At 51.5% G+C, this 14306-nt stretch overlaps 1 protein-coding gene and 1 non-coding gene across 7 annotated transcripts in view; one reads left to right on the forward strand and one right to left on the reverse strand.

Annotated features, from left to right (window-relative positions):
* LOC138825492 (N-alpha-acetyltransferase 60) overlaps positions 1 to 13494 on the forward strand; it is a 35968-nt gene extending 22474 nt beyond the window's left edge. For 5 of the 6 annotated variants that reach the window (XM_070020124.1, XM_070020125.1, XM_070020126.1 and 2 more), the window contains 6 exons: positions 7909 to 8024; positions 9096 to 9225; positions 9401 to 9497; positions 10188 to 10422; positions 11248 to 11537; positions 12173 to 13494. In XM_070020124.1, coding sequence (XP_069876225.1) covers positions 7915 to 8024; positions 9096 to 9225; positions 9401 to 9497; positions 10188 to 10422; positions 11248 to 11404 — 729 coding nt within the window. In that variant the 5' untranslated portion in view covers positions 7909 to 7914 and the 3' untranslated portion in view covers positions 11405 to 11537; positions 12173 to 13494. The remainder of the gene's footprint in view (positions 1 to 7908; positions 8025 to 9095; positions 9226 to 9400; positions 9498 to 10187; positions 10423 to 11247; positions 11538 to 12172) is intronic. The other variant, XM_070020129.1, reaches the window with a different exon arrangement.
* On the reverse strand, positions 7225 to 7288 carry Trnaa-cgc (transfer RNA alanine (anticodon CGC)). The gene has a single exon. It is a non-coding gene; the product is annotated as a tRNA-Ala (tRNA).
* Positions 13495 to 14306: the final 812 nt, after the last annotated feature.

The following is a 14306-nucleotide window of genomic DNA, read 5'->3' on the forward strand; positions in this document are numbered from 1 at the left end:
CCCCCGGCAGCGCGCTCAGACCCTAGCCCATCCCTTTACTTTGGGCCCGGCCCACGTGGCCAGGAGGGACCAAAGGACCCCCAAATGATCATTGAGAGCCAGCTAGAGCTGTGCCAACATATTTTTGAAGGTCTCCAAATCACAAACAAATGACTACCTACCTACTTTGCCCTGAAATAGACAGCACTGACTTTTAAACCCAGCACCCTAGGAATAGCATGGCATTTGAGGCCTTGGTGCCAGAAATAAATGTGCTAAATACAGATTTAAAGTTCAGAGAAGTGAAAGAAAGTGGTTGTGGATAGGGACATAGAAAAAAATGGAGAACATGTTTGTTGCCTTTGATTTAACCAGAGCACTTTTGATTGTACATGTTACATATGCGTTAGGCATGAATATATGTGAATATGTATTTTATATATGCTTTTTGTGGTACTGATTTTTGTTTTCATTTGTCTTGTTTGTGTGTGTGTGTGCTGTGTCAGTACTAAGGCTTGAACTTAAGTTCTATTTCTTGCTCACAGCTGATAGGTTACCCCTTGAGCATTGCCTTCCGTCTGGCATAATTGGAGAAGGAATCTTACAGATTTTTCTGCCCTGTCTGGCTTCAAACCAGGATCTTCTAGGTCTCTGCCCCTTGAGTAGCTAAGAATTACAGGTGTAAGCCCCTAGCTCCTGGTATGATAATGGAGTTTGAACTCTTAGCCTCATGCTTGGTAAGTAGGTCCTCTGCCAGTTGAGCCATTCTACCAGCTCCAAGAAAAATACTTTGTCTTTGTTTTTTTTTTTGTTGGTCGTGAGCCTGAACTCTAGGCCTGGCGCTATCCCTCAGCCAGCTCTACCACTTGAGCTGGTCACCACTTCCAGCTTTTTCTGCTTATGTGGTGCTGAGGAACTGAACCCAGGGCCTCATGCATGCATGGCAAGCACTCTTCCACTGAGCCACCTTCCCAGCCCCTACTTTCTTCAGCTTTATTTTTGTGGAATGGTTATTAAGAACCAAATAGGGGTGGGAGGCATGGCTCAAGTGGTAGAGTGCTTGCCTAGTAAGCAAGGCTTTGAGTTCAAACCCTAGTTCTGCCAACAGAAAAAGGGGGAGCCAACCCAGGCATAAAGTTAGCAATATTTCATCTCAGTCAATAAGCCGGACATAGTATCACATATTTGTCATCCAAGCTACAAAGAGGGCCAGAGTGTGTGGTCCAAGGCAAAAAGGTTTGTCTCAAGTAGTAGAGGACTCCCTGAGCAAGTGCAAAACTCTTTGAGTCCAAACCCCACTACTGACAAAGCAGAGCATGTTTCATGTTCTCTGTTTCTAAATAGACTTGCTTTGGGCAGCGGAGTGGTGGAGAGAGAGTATTCCTTGTGCAGATAGGTTGTGTCTCTTAAGTGTGTTCTTTGCTATGGAATTCCTTTATCAAGCAGAAGTTTCTGTGATTAGTAATGATTCAGGATAGCATCTTTGCAACCCAGAGCTGCTTCTCATTTTGTTATGTTTGTGGGGGGGGGGGAGGTGTTGATAATTAATTTTGATAAGTTCATGATGGACTGGGATTTCCAAAATAAAATGGAAGGAATTTTGGGCCCAAAGGAGAATCTGGGGCTAAACATGGAGCCTCAGACCCACTTGCCACTGTTTCTGTCAGAGATAAAACACTCGGCTTGCATGTACACTTCATATGACTTTATATTTTTAATTTCTAGTAGTTTTTCTAATATACTTTATTGTTGTTTTAAAGGTGATGTCCAGCGGGGTCACCTTACATACGTCAGGTCATAAGCACATTTCCTTTGGCCTGGTGTCATCTGTTCCCTCATTCCCTCCCATCTCCGCCCACAGCTTGTACCACTGTCCAGGGCAGCCCGTGCGCCCCACTGCTGCGCTTGGTCACCTTTTCCTTCGGATTCTGGGCCCTCCCCCGCCCTCCCCCAGGTGTGCATGTGAACACACTGTGTATAAGGTAAAGAATACAGAGTCATCAGGAAAAGAAAAAACAAACTTTAAAAAGTTCTTTGTTTCCAAAGGAAACAGTATCACTTTATATATAATATATATATAATTTTATATACATTATATAACTTTAAGCAGCCCAGAAGCCCTCCTCTGCCCCTCCCCACTGATCACATTCTGGTTGCTAGTGATTGCTAGAACCATCAATCTACTTAGCCAGTTGTAGAGTCTCCTGCAACTGGAATTCTCCAGTACCATTTAGTGTTTGTAGCTCAAATTATTATGTGAGCAATCTGTGGGCTCCCTTCAGAGCATAAAGACTTGGGTTTTTAAGTATGCTGTTCAGAAATAGGTGGGTGTTTGTTTCTTGTCACTACAAATGACTCATTTTCCTACTACACTGACGTTCGGGGAGAAGCCCAGGCTGTGTGGAGCTGGCGCTCTCGGCCACCGGCAGCTTGCACTTCAGCAGCCGGGCTGGGAAGAGTGTCCCTTGTGTCCTCACGTTTGACATTCAGCCTTCAGCCCATCTCACTGGGGTACTAGACAGTGTCCTGTGTCTGTCACCACTGTGTTTTTTCTCTTCATCCCTCTTTTTTGTTGTTATTGTTGGTCGTGGGGCTTGAACTCTGGGCTTGGGCGCTGTTCCTATGCTCTTTAGCTCAAGGTGAGCACACTACTGCTTGAGCCACAGCACCACTTCTGGTTTTCTAGTGGTTTATTGGAGAAAAGAGTCACAGACTAGCCTGCCCAGGCTGGCTTTTGAACCGCGATCCTCAGATCTCAGCCTCCTGAGTAGCTGGGATGACAGGTGTGAGCCTCACATTCCTGAGGTACTGTGGTCTTTATTTCCTTTGCGGAGATTGTGCTAATCTTTGTGCTTTGATTGAGAAGTCTGTTGTGTGTGGGATGAAGGAAGACAAGGCCCTGAGAAAGGGAGCTGCACAGTAGAGTGCACATTAGGGATATTATGTAAGAAAGGAACGTAAGAGGCCAGGCTAGGTAGCTCAACCCTATAATCCTCGTTACTTGGGAGGCGGATCTGGTAAATCATGGTTGAGGTCAACCAAGATTTTATTTTCTTTTTTTTTTTTTTGGGTCCGGTCGTGGGGCCTGAACTCTGGGACTGGGCGCTGTCCCTCAGCTCTTCAGCTCAAGGCTAGCGCTCTACCACTTGAGTCACAGCGCCACTTCCGGCTTTTTTCATTTTGCTTATGTGGTGCTGAGGAATCGAACCCAGGGCCTCAGGCAGGCAAGGCAAGCGCTCTACCACTGAGCCACCTTCCCAGCCCCTCAACCAAGATTTTAAAAAATTATGAGACTTCATCTCAATAATTGGGCAGTGGGGCGCTGGTGGCTCACACCTGTCATCCTAGCCACTCAGGAGGCTGAGATCTGAGGATCGGGGTTCAAAGCGAGCCTGGGCAGGAAAGTCTGAGACTCATTATCTCCAATAAACCACTAGAAAACTGGAAGTGGCGCTGTGGCTCAAGTGGTAGAGCACTAGCCTTCAGCTGAAGAGCTGAGGGACAGCGCCCAGGCCTAGAGTTCAAGTCCCACGAACCACCAAAACAAACAGTGGTATATGCCTATCATCTTAGCTACAGTGGAGACACAAATAGAGGATCGTGGTCCAGGCCATCCCAGACATAAAGCAAGATGCTATACGCTGTCTTGAAAATCACCACAGCAGCCCGGTGCTAGCAGCTCATGCCACCACTCAAGAGGCTGAGGTCTGAGTATGGAAGCGCAAAGCCAGCCCAGGCAGGAAAGTCCATGAGACTTACCTCCAGCTAATCACAAAAGACAGCAGAAGTAGTGCTGTGGCTCAAGTGGTAGAGTGCTAGCTTTGAGCAAAAGAAGCTCAGGGACATTGCCCAAGTCCTGAGTTCAAGCTTCAAAACCAGCACCAAAAAAGAAAAGAAAACCACCAGTGCAAAATCGAGAGGGGAGGGAGGAGAATATAGTGTGTTTTTACAAGCCATTGGAGGGACGCTTGTACAAAAGAGAAGACTGGCGTGCGTCAGGGAGGAAGGGGTGTGGAGCACGCTGGCCAGGGACTGGCCTGGCTCGCTTGTGGAGGTGTCTGTCTCATGTAACCGTCCCCATGACTCAGAGGGACGTTGTAGCAGCTTGTTGAAACAAGTTGCTGGGGAGCTGTCTCGGGGCCCAGGGTGCTGGAACACCAAATCCCAGGGGGGCCTAAGGCACGCGAAGTCCAGTGTAGAGGGCACATTGAGGGCCAGCCTGGCCTTCAGGGATGAGCTGTGCTGTGAATGGAGAAGGAAGGGCGGGGCGGGGCAGGGTGGCGTGTGGCAGCAGAGCACCTCTCAAGCCATTAACAGATCAGGTTGGTTTTTCACCGTGAAGCACCTCTGAAGAGAGGGGGAAACTCCTTGGGCCTGTGGCTGCCGTCAAGCCTTCAGGGACAGAGGCTTCCAGGAAGTAGGGTTGTGTCTACCTTTCTTATTTCTGAAGGACCAGAGTGCAGACCCCTAGGTCTAGGACATGAAGGGAGGGGCATTCCTGCGTAGATCTGACTTCACAATGTAAATGAACTTCGGGTTCTGTACGGTGCATCATGCTTACAGTAGAGAACCTGTCCCACATGAAGGAGATGTGCCCAAAAGGTGGCTTGGATATCTGTGACTTTCTTTCCCTTGTCCTCTTAGCACAACCAGACCTGAAAAAGCATCCCCCTGTGTCATGAGCCTGTGTCTGCTCCCCACAGAGGGGCCCGCAGCGGCCTGTGTGGGGGAACGGGAGCTATGGGAGCTCACAGCCTGCAGTGCAGAGCCAGGCCCGCAGATCAGCACAGACCTCCTGTTCTAATGGGAGGCCATAGGCCAGCTGGACACCTGGGGGCCACATCCGAGGGCTTCTAAAAAAACAGCCTTTGTGGAAACATGGCAGTACTTTTAATAGGATTGCAAGAATCTTCAAATTGTTGTATATCTCAGAGCTCAGTGTTTTTCTGGAAAGTGGAACTGGGGCATGCCTGTCCCAAGGCTAGTAGGAGGATAATGTGTAAACCTCGGACGTGTGAGACAGTCACTTCCTGTGAATCTCTCCCTCTGCCATCAAGCCTCAGTATAGAGTTTGTGTGTGTGTGTGTGTGTGTTTGTTTGCTGGGCTTGGGGCTTGGACTCCGGGCCTGGGCACTGTTCCTGAGCCATTTTGTGCTCAAGACCAGTGTTCATTTGAGCCACAGGGCCACCTCCAGCTTTTTCTGAGTAGTTTATTGGAAATAAGAATCTGCCTGGTCTGGCCTCAAACTGCAGTCCTCATATCTCAGTCTCCTGAGTAGGTAGAATGTACAGGCGTGAACCACTGGTACCCAGCTAGAGGTTTTAAAAAAAAAAATTTGTTTTTGGGGGGGGGGAGGTCGGTCATGGGGCTTGAACTCTGGGCCTGGGCGATGTCCCTGCGCTCTTCAGCTCAAGGCTAGCGCTCTATCAGAACTTGAGCCACAGCGCCACTTCCGGTTTTCAAGTGGTTTATTGGAGATAAGAGTCTCAAGGACTTTCCTGTCTGCGCTGGCTTTGAACCGCGATCCTCAGATCTCAGCCTCCTGAGTAGCTAGGATTACAGGCGTGGGCCACCAGCACACAGCTTAGAAAATTTTAATTATAGTTGAAGTGTAACATACATTGCCAAAGTAACACATCCAGTTCAGTGTGTGGTTCAGTGAGTTTTGGAGAAATTTGTGCATATTTGGGGGAGGCATTACCACAGCCACACGTCACCTAGGAAGCCCCTCGCTACCCCAGCACTTCTACTGTCAGTCTTGTGCTCCAGGTCCAGAACCTGCTTCTTCCATTGCCTCTGCTGCAGCCTCAAGTCCTGAGGGCGATCTGCCCATGGCCATTCATACCCTGGGCTCTGCTGCCCTGTGTGGAGGGTCACCTGTGCACAGAGCCAAGTGATGCTGTCCCCTGTGGAGACTGCTGCATTGTGGGAGCTGGAGGAACCAGCAGTTCAGTGATAGGCCTTCGGGAGTTCTCCCTGCAGTGTCAGGTGGGAAGCTTCTGCGGTCCTGCAGGCACCCTGCAGATGGGCAGCCGGGAGAGGGCCTTGCAATCTGGAATGAGCAGGCACGTTGGCCTTGGGCACTTGCCGTGGGCGCTTTACTTTTGTGTGTGAGTTATGAAGGCTTACCAGTGGATCTGGGGCCCACAGGTATCTGGGCAGCTATAGCCTGGACTATCTTAAAACTAGTCAGAGGGGCTGGGAAGGTGGCTCAGTGGTAGAGCGCTTGCCTTGCATGCCTGAGGCCCTGGGTTCGATTCCTCAGGACCACATAAGCAAAAAGAAGAAAGCCGGAAGTGGTGCTGTGGCTCAAGGGGTAGAGCGCTAGCCTTGAGCTGAAGAGCTGAGGGACAGCGCCCAGGCCCAGAGTTCAGGCCCCACGACCGGACCCAAAAAAAAAAAAAATCTAGTCAGAAAGTGAATAGCCATTTCATACCATCTTCTACCATGGCCAGCCTATGTTTAAGTTGCTCCAAAGTACTGTTTCCATTTATTCACTATAGGTTAGGCATTATTTTTTATTCTTTACCTTACTCTCTTTCGCCTACTTTTGTATCTTTACTAACACTGGCTTTTTGAAAGGATCAGCTAGAGAATGTCATATGTCTGTGTGTGTCTGATGTCATTTACATTATTGCCATATGTTGGGGACAATCTGAAACCAGGAACCTAAGCCTAAAGGCACATTGGTTTCAGGCCTACCATACTAGGCAGGAACTTAAGGGATTATGCTATTTCTCATTGGTCAGCGTAACCGGTCTCTCCTTGGCCATCACAGAACCCTAGATGACGAGATGCTTCACCTTACACCTGCCCACACCTGTTGACTTCAGCGCCTTCCATGACTCTTGCTGGACTTAGTCATTTCCTTTGATGGTTTTCAAAACAGTGACTTCCTGATTCTATCATAATGTCTGCTTTTTATTTGTGTTGTTCTTCTGTAAAAAAGATCTTTTCTTCAACCACATAGATCCTCCTTTTCCTTTAATGACCTATTCCCAACTCAAAGGTAAAAGAGTTCTGCTTCCCCTGTTATCAGAGCCTAGCACTTGGCCTTCCTTCCTGATTTTCTTTTTTCTTTTTTTGGCCTTCCTTCCTGATTTTCTTTTTTCTTTTTTCTTTTTTTTTTTTGCTGGTTTTGGGGCCTGAACTCTGGGCCTGGGCGCTGTCCCTCAGCTTTTCAGCTCAAGGCTAGCGCTCTACCACTTGAGCCACAGCGCCACTTACAACTTTTTCTGCTTATGTGGTGCTGGGAATCGAACCCAGGGCCTCATGCATGCGAGGCAAGCGCTCTACCACTGAGCCACCTTCCCAGCCTTCCTTCCTGATTTTCTCCATGCTTTCCTTCCTCCATCCTCGTTTTCTTCCTTCCTTCCTTTGAGTAGAACAAAAGGCAGAAATTCGTAGCCTGGACTGTGTTCTGTCTTCATTTAGGAGACTGGTCGTCACCTGGTTTGAGGCCTTGGCGTTGCTCAGAGTCTGTGCTCGATGGGAAGAAGCTGCGTGTGCCTCGTGCTCTGGCAGTGAAGCCAGCGTGCAGCATCTAGCACTCACCAGCCCCAGTCCGCCGTGTTGCTCTTAGAAAGCCAGTGAGCCATGCTGTCTGCTTTTGGCAGACACCAGACCAGGACTGGGAGAGTCGGGGTGAGGCCATGGTACCTCCTGCAGCGGAAGAACCACAGTGAAGAGACTGATACAAGCCAGAGAGAAACTGGGACTGTTGGGGAGCTTGAGAGCAGAGAGGGGCAGGAAGCAGAGGCAGGCTTCCCTGACTCGGCCTCACGCTGCTTCCCTTCTTCACTGTAGAGTGGAGATGACTGTGCCTTCATTCCGTCACAAAAGGCCACTGGTGGACCTTATCCTCCTCCCAGGTCAGTGGATGGAGGAGGAACTAGCCACCGGATGACACTTATCTCCTCTCCCTGCAGGTGTGAATGACAGAGGTGGTGCCATCCAGCGCCCTCAGCGAGGTCAGCCTGCGCCTCCTCTGCCACAATGACATAGACACTGTGAAGCATCTGTGTGGTGACTGGTTCCCTATTGAGTAAGTGATTGCCCGTGGCCATGGCAGCCGGGGAGGCGGGGCAGAGGAGGGAAGACACACAGCTCTGCAGTTGCTGAAGCCCGAAGGGGCCATGATGCAGAAGCAAGGAATGGACCTGGAGGGACTGGCCAGTGGACTGCAGGTCACTGTGGCTCTGGCATCTTTACAGCTTGCCTCGTGTGACACTCCCTAAAAGGGATCTGATGAGAAACTTTAGTTCTTTTTTTTTTTTTTTTTTTGGCCTGTCATGGGGCTTGAACTCTTGGACTGGGCGCTGTCCCTCAGCTCTTCAGCTCAAGGCTAGCGCTCTACCACTTGAGCCATAGTGCCACTTCCGGCTTTTTTTTTTTCTTTTTGCTTATGTGGAGCTGAGGAATCGAACCCAGGGCCTCATGCATGCAAGGCAAGCGCTCTATCACTGAGCCACCTTCCCAGCCCTGTAGCAGGGTGCTCTTGAGCACATTGCTCTTGAGGTCATCTCCCTGATCCTGTCCACCCCTGTCTTCAGAGCAAAATGCCTCATAGAATTTTTGTAGGAAGTTATCTGAGTGTTGGAAGGTCACCCAAAGTTCCAAAATCACAGCTCATCCAGCTAAGGAGCAGGCGGCCATGTGCTACCCCCTGTGGACTGCTCTGTGGAGACAATCTGGTTGGAGTTTCTTTCTGTCTTCTCATATGTCAGGGCTGATCAAGTCATTTTGGCTTTTTTTTTTTGTTTTGGTCAGTCATGGGTCTTGAACTCTGGGTCTGGGTACTATTCCTGAGCTCTTCAGCTCAAGGCTAGCACTCACCATTTGAGCCACAGCGTCACTTCTTGTTTTCTGGTGGTGAGTTGGAGATAAGAGTCTCATGGACTTTCCTGCCTGGGCTATTTTTGAACCCCAGTCCTCAGATTTCAGCCTCCTGGGAGCTATGATAACTGGCGTGAGCCACCAGTACCTGGCTTGATCAAGTCATTTTGGTATCATCAATTCCCATTCATATCTGGGAAGAAGGTTGCTCTGAAAAGACCTCTGTGCTAAGAGGTGGGCAAGCATCCTGTGCCTCACCTGAGTCTATTCACTCCCCCAGGTACCCAGACTCATGGTATCGTGATATCACATCCAACAAGAAGTTCTTCTCCCTTGCTGCAACCTACAGAGGTGCCATCGTGGGAATGATAGTAGCTGAAATTAAGAGCAGGACCAAAATACATAAAGAGGTGTGTCTGCTGTGGTTGGGATGGATAACATGGCCACTGGAGAGGTGTATGGGGCCTCCCCCCATACACCCTCCGCCCTCCGCCTGCAGAGGAGTTGTGCTGCCCATTCTGCAGCTTGGGTCTTAGGAGCCTGCAGGTCCCAAGCATTACCCTCACTTCCTCTCTTTCTCTTTAGGATGGAGATATTCTAGCCTCCAGCTTCTCTGTTGACACACAAGTTGCATATATTCTAAGTCTGGGAGTCGTGAAAGAATTCAGAAAGCATGGCATAGGTAAGGGAGGACAAGTTCCTGGTTTGGGCATTCCCCAGCCCCTCACCCTGTCAGTCACTTCCTTTGTCCTTAGAACTCCAGCTCCTAAAGGACCCCTGCTTGTTTTCCTCCTCCTACCCCTTCTCCCCACGCCTTTCCCATCCTGCTGGTCCAGGCCTTTCCATGGAGCCTCCTTCCCAAATCTGCCACAAACAGAGCAGCAGCAGCTCCCAGAACAGTCATGAGGGAGCAGGTCACTCTTAGCCTTCCTCTTGTCACATACTCGGTTATGTCTGTGGGCAAGATATTCTGGATTCAGAATTGAAAACAAGCATAAATTTAAAAAATAGCACTCACTAGTGTTCATTAAACACCATGACATCAGATCAGATTCCCATCCCACTCAGCCGCTCCGCAGTGAGCAGCCCTCCTGCTTCTGATCACACGCTCACCGATCCTGTCTCCTGAGGCTGCAGTTTACACTGTTGTTGAAGATCGATGAATCGCTGTTGTGAGTCCAGCCCACAGGAGGGTACCTCCAGGCCACACCTGTGGCCCACAGTGGTCTGCAGCCTACAAGCTCCATGTAGCCTTGATCTTTTAAGGGCTTTAGCAATAGGAAGTGCCCACAGAGTGACCTAGATGCCTCCAGAGGTCACAGCCTGCTCTGCATCCTCCTAACTCCGTACGACCTTTTCTTCTTCTCACAAGGGTCCCTTTTACTTGAAAGTTTAAAGGACCACATATCCACCACAGCCCAGGACCACTGCAAAGCCATCTACCTGCATGTCCTCACCACCAACAACACCGCGATTAACTTCTATGAAAACAGAGACTTTAAGCAGCATCACTACTTGCCCTATTACTACTCCATCCGAGGGGTTCTCAAAGATGGCTTCACCTACGTCCTCTACATTAATGGCGGCCACCCTCCCTGGACCATCCTATATCCTTTACTGCTGGGAATTGTGGGAGGTCTTGGCTTCCTGGTGGCCAAGGGCTGCAAGAGAGCTGAGGCCGAGGCCACTTACTGGTGAGAATGATCTATGGCCTAGCTGCAGAGGTGCTGCTGCTCCCTGTTCTGGTTATGTGAGGCATGTGATCTGGTTGGTTAGAAAAGCACTTGGCATTCTCCAACATCAGCCCAGCAGGAAGGATGGGTTCTAAACCTTGGCCCCAAATCCATCCATTACTACAACAAATAGTAGGATCGAGAGTCTCCAGTTGTAGGTGTGCTGGAGGTCAGCAGTAAATACAGCAGACTGTACAGACAGGAGAAAAGAAACCATTGGGGTAGGCGGGAGACTGGTGGCCACTCACAGGGTTTCACTCGGAAGATACTACACGTGTTTGCATGTGTTTTCAAGTGAATGAGTCTCGGACTCATTGATTCCGGAGGATTAAACAGGAAACAGAGAAGTGGCCCAAAATTCTGTGGGCCTCCCAGCTCACATTAAGTCCCCTCCTATTGAAGGGATAGGGGGTCTGTCCATCCTGTTATGCTGAGGGTTAAGAGGCTGAGGGAGAACCAGGAAGAGTTGCTTCTTCTGGAGCCTGAGACTGAGCTCCTGTTCTCAGGTTCCACCATTATTTTCCACATTGGCGGCACATGTAATACAGCATTCTAGTGCTCTGAGAGTTTCGTGGGCCCTTGGGCCCGTTGAGCCTGGGTAAATCGTGTGTGCAGGGCCATGCTTCCATGCACAGGCACAGGTGGGTTGGGCAAGCCCGCTTCCACTCAGGCCACAGCATCTTCCTTGACGGAGCTCACGGACTACATCCATCACCTGGGCTCAGCGCTAGCCAACCTGAGCCCCTGCTCCATCCCACACAGAATCTACCGCCAGGCCCACAGCCTGCTCTGCAGCTTCCTGCCATGGTCTGGAATCTCTACCAAGGGAGGCATTGAGTACAGCCGCATCATGTGACGCCAGCCTGGCAGCCTCTACGCCCTGTGGAGACCACCTTCCTGTCCTTGTCACCTCTGCTGTCTTCTGCAAGGAGCTGCAGCTCAGGTGCTATGCGGGCTCAGGAGCAGAGCATGGGTCTTGTCTCCCGCAGGTAGGTACAGACATGAGGGTTCAGTGAACCTGGCACCTCCAGCCACACAAACAGAAGTCCCTAGACAGTGGTCCGTAAGCACTTCCCAGCCAGCCTGAAAGCTTTGCAGAGGAGCGTGGGGGGAGAGATACTTTAAGCTTCTCACTACAACTTGGATCCCCATTTCCCAAATTGCTTTTTTGCTAGATAATGCAATTTGAAAAGGTACAGAAACGTCCAATCTTTCCTATCCATGGCCCCTAACTGCATGGCTCCTCATGCAAGCGTACCCAGGGACCGTGTGTTATATCTGCTCCAGAATTGTACACATACCTCAACTGTAGCATCCACTGCCACCAGTGCTTCTCCACATGGCATTGTTAGAGGTCCAGTGGTGCAACCAGGTCAACATTGGGAGGGGCCTCGGGACTCCCGAGTCCCATCTCTGTGTGCTTGGGCTGTGCTCACATGGCAGGCCCCGTGGCCACCTTGGGGTGCACACCCAGGTATGTACTTTTTTGTGCCAGGACTAAGCCTTGTGACCACTGGCAGGACTGGGCTTTGGGGTCCCCTGGCCCAGCTGCAGCTCATAGACCAGTAGTGGGGTGGTTGAGTAACCACGGTGTCCTCATCCTGCCATGCTATCTTCCTTACAGGCTCCCCAGCTCCTTCCTGCTTCTGGAAACATCTCTTCCACGCACTGCGCTGATCCCACCTCCACACACATCGTCCCCGTCGCCCAGCAGATGTGGCTGGATTCACTAGGGAGAGTCCCGCTCCGGGCCTCTCCCCCCGTGCTGCCTGCAGCTCCTTCCTGTAAAGCTGACTGAGGAGAGACAGGTGCTGCGGCACCCTTAACTCAAGATACAGAGGCTGCAAAAATAGTGGGTACAGTAAAAGGAATGCCAGGCCTTTGTCCTACACCCAAAGAAGCCTGCAGGGGGGGAGGCCTGCAGGCCTCTGCTCCTGCTCCTCCACAGGAGGCTAGTGAGGGGTGGGCAGCGTGGAACTGGCTCTTCATGAGAGCGTGGAGCTCCAGAGCTTGGTGCCTGTCACAGGTGGTTAGCTACCAAGGCCGCGCTCTGCCTCCCGGAGGCGGCCTGCTGCCTGCTTCCTGTGGTCCGAAGGGGTGGGCCTGCCTGCGGGAGCGAGGTGTGCTCTGTGCCGCTGGCCTGTGCTGGGAGCTGGGCTGAGCCATGCCACAAGGCTCCCCGGATCTTCTGCCTGCCCTTCTATGAGTGGAGAGCTCTGAGGCCTAGCCAGGTCAGGTGGGAGGAGGAAGAGGCTGAGCACAGCAGGTGCCACCGCTGCTGCCAGCCGCTTGGCCCCCCCGCAGGCAGTGGGCCGCTCCCCGCCCCTCCGTGGGGTGAGTCATGCGCACGTCACTCCTCCAACATCCCACCCTTCTACACCAAGCTGCTTGCTGCCAGTCCTGCCCAGCACTCCTGCAGTGTACCCGGAGCCCTGGCAGAGGGTCCTCATGGCCCCTCCCTCCACCAGCCTGAGGAGGAAGAGGGAGGAGCAGCTGGCCAAATGGGGCATCAGTGACTGAACGTTTCCCTCCCCAGCATCTCCTGGCTCCTGGCTTCCAGGGAGCTGAAGCCAGCTCAGGCCTCCGTCTGACCTCACAGAGGGTAAGGCTCCTCACAAGGCAGGCAGGCCTGGCAGGAAAAGAAAAAAAAATACTGCAACAGTGCTGGCCAGCAGTGGCCATGCTGCCGCCTGGTGTTACCGTGGGCCAAGGCCCCAGCCCCATGTCCTCGAAATCAATGGTGATCGTGTGATTTTCATTTCAACTCTGTGGTCAGGGAAGAATCTTCCAGAAGGTTCTTCCTTGGACATTCACAATCTAGCTCAGAGGCCTTGCCCTGCCTTCCCTCTTTCCTACCCCCTAATCAACTACTGCAGCGTCCAGCCCAGTGTTGAACAGATTGTAGTGTTTCGTCTCATTACAAAATAAACAGACCTTAGCTGGTCACATCCTGCTCTAGCACCCACTTGCCAAACCGTGTGGCCCCTGCCCGTGGCCCCTGCCCATGGCCAGGCCCGTGGCGGGGCTGCAGGCTGTTTGGCCACTGCTTGTTCTGAGGTGCGTCCAGCCAGTGGGTGACTTGTGCGGTTAGTGCAGAGGAGTGCGATCCTGGGGCACCCCCCAAAAAAACCCTGCTCCCCGGCCCCCAGCTGTTTGCCTACAGCACCCCCAGGTCTCCCCCCCTAAAGCCCTCCAGATCACAGAACAGGACCAGGAGATATTTCTGTCCCCACATGAGGAGGTGTGACTTCGAGAGAGGAGCAGAAGAGTCACAGCGCCATTCCAGGGCTTCAGACCAACCTGGACGAGCAGCTGAGTCTCAGCCTGAGCCCCGGGAAGGGTGCGCACCTCTGTGCTGGGAGGGTTGATTCTCCTGGGGCCCTGCATATGCCCCCTGAGGACCACCTCCCAGCCGCCCGTAGACCCACCCTCACCCTTGTAGGCCTCCGTCTCCGGCACAAACTCATGGTTGTTGTCCCACCTAGTGTTTTGGGGTTTTTTTTTGTTATTTTGTCAGTCATGGGTCTTGAACTCTGGGTCTGGGCGCTGTCCCTGAACTCTTCATCTCAAGGTGAGCGCTCTACCACTTGAGCCACAGCACCACTTCGTTTTCTGGTGGTTTATTGGAGATAAGAGTCTCAAGGAGTGTCATGGACTTTCCTGCCCGGGCTGGCTTTGAACCATGATCCTCAGATCTCAGCCTCCTGAGTAGACAGGATGGCAGGCGTGAGCCACCAGCGCCCGGCAACCTACTGTGT

Source organism: Dipodomys merriami, unplaced genomic scaffold, assembly GCF_024711535.1.
Source record: "Dipodomys merriami isolate MVZ:Mamm:240054 unplaced genomic scaffold, mDipMer1.0.p SCAF_137, whole genome shotgun sequence".
In the NCBI taxonomy this organism is placed as follows: domain Eukaryota; kingdom Metazoa; phylum Chordata; class Mammalia; order Rodentia; family Heteromyidae; genus Dipodomys; species Dipodomys merriami.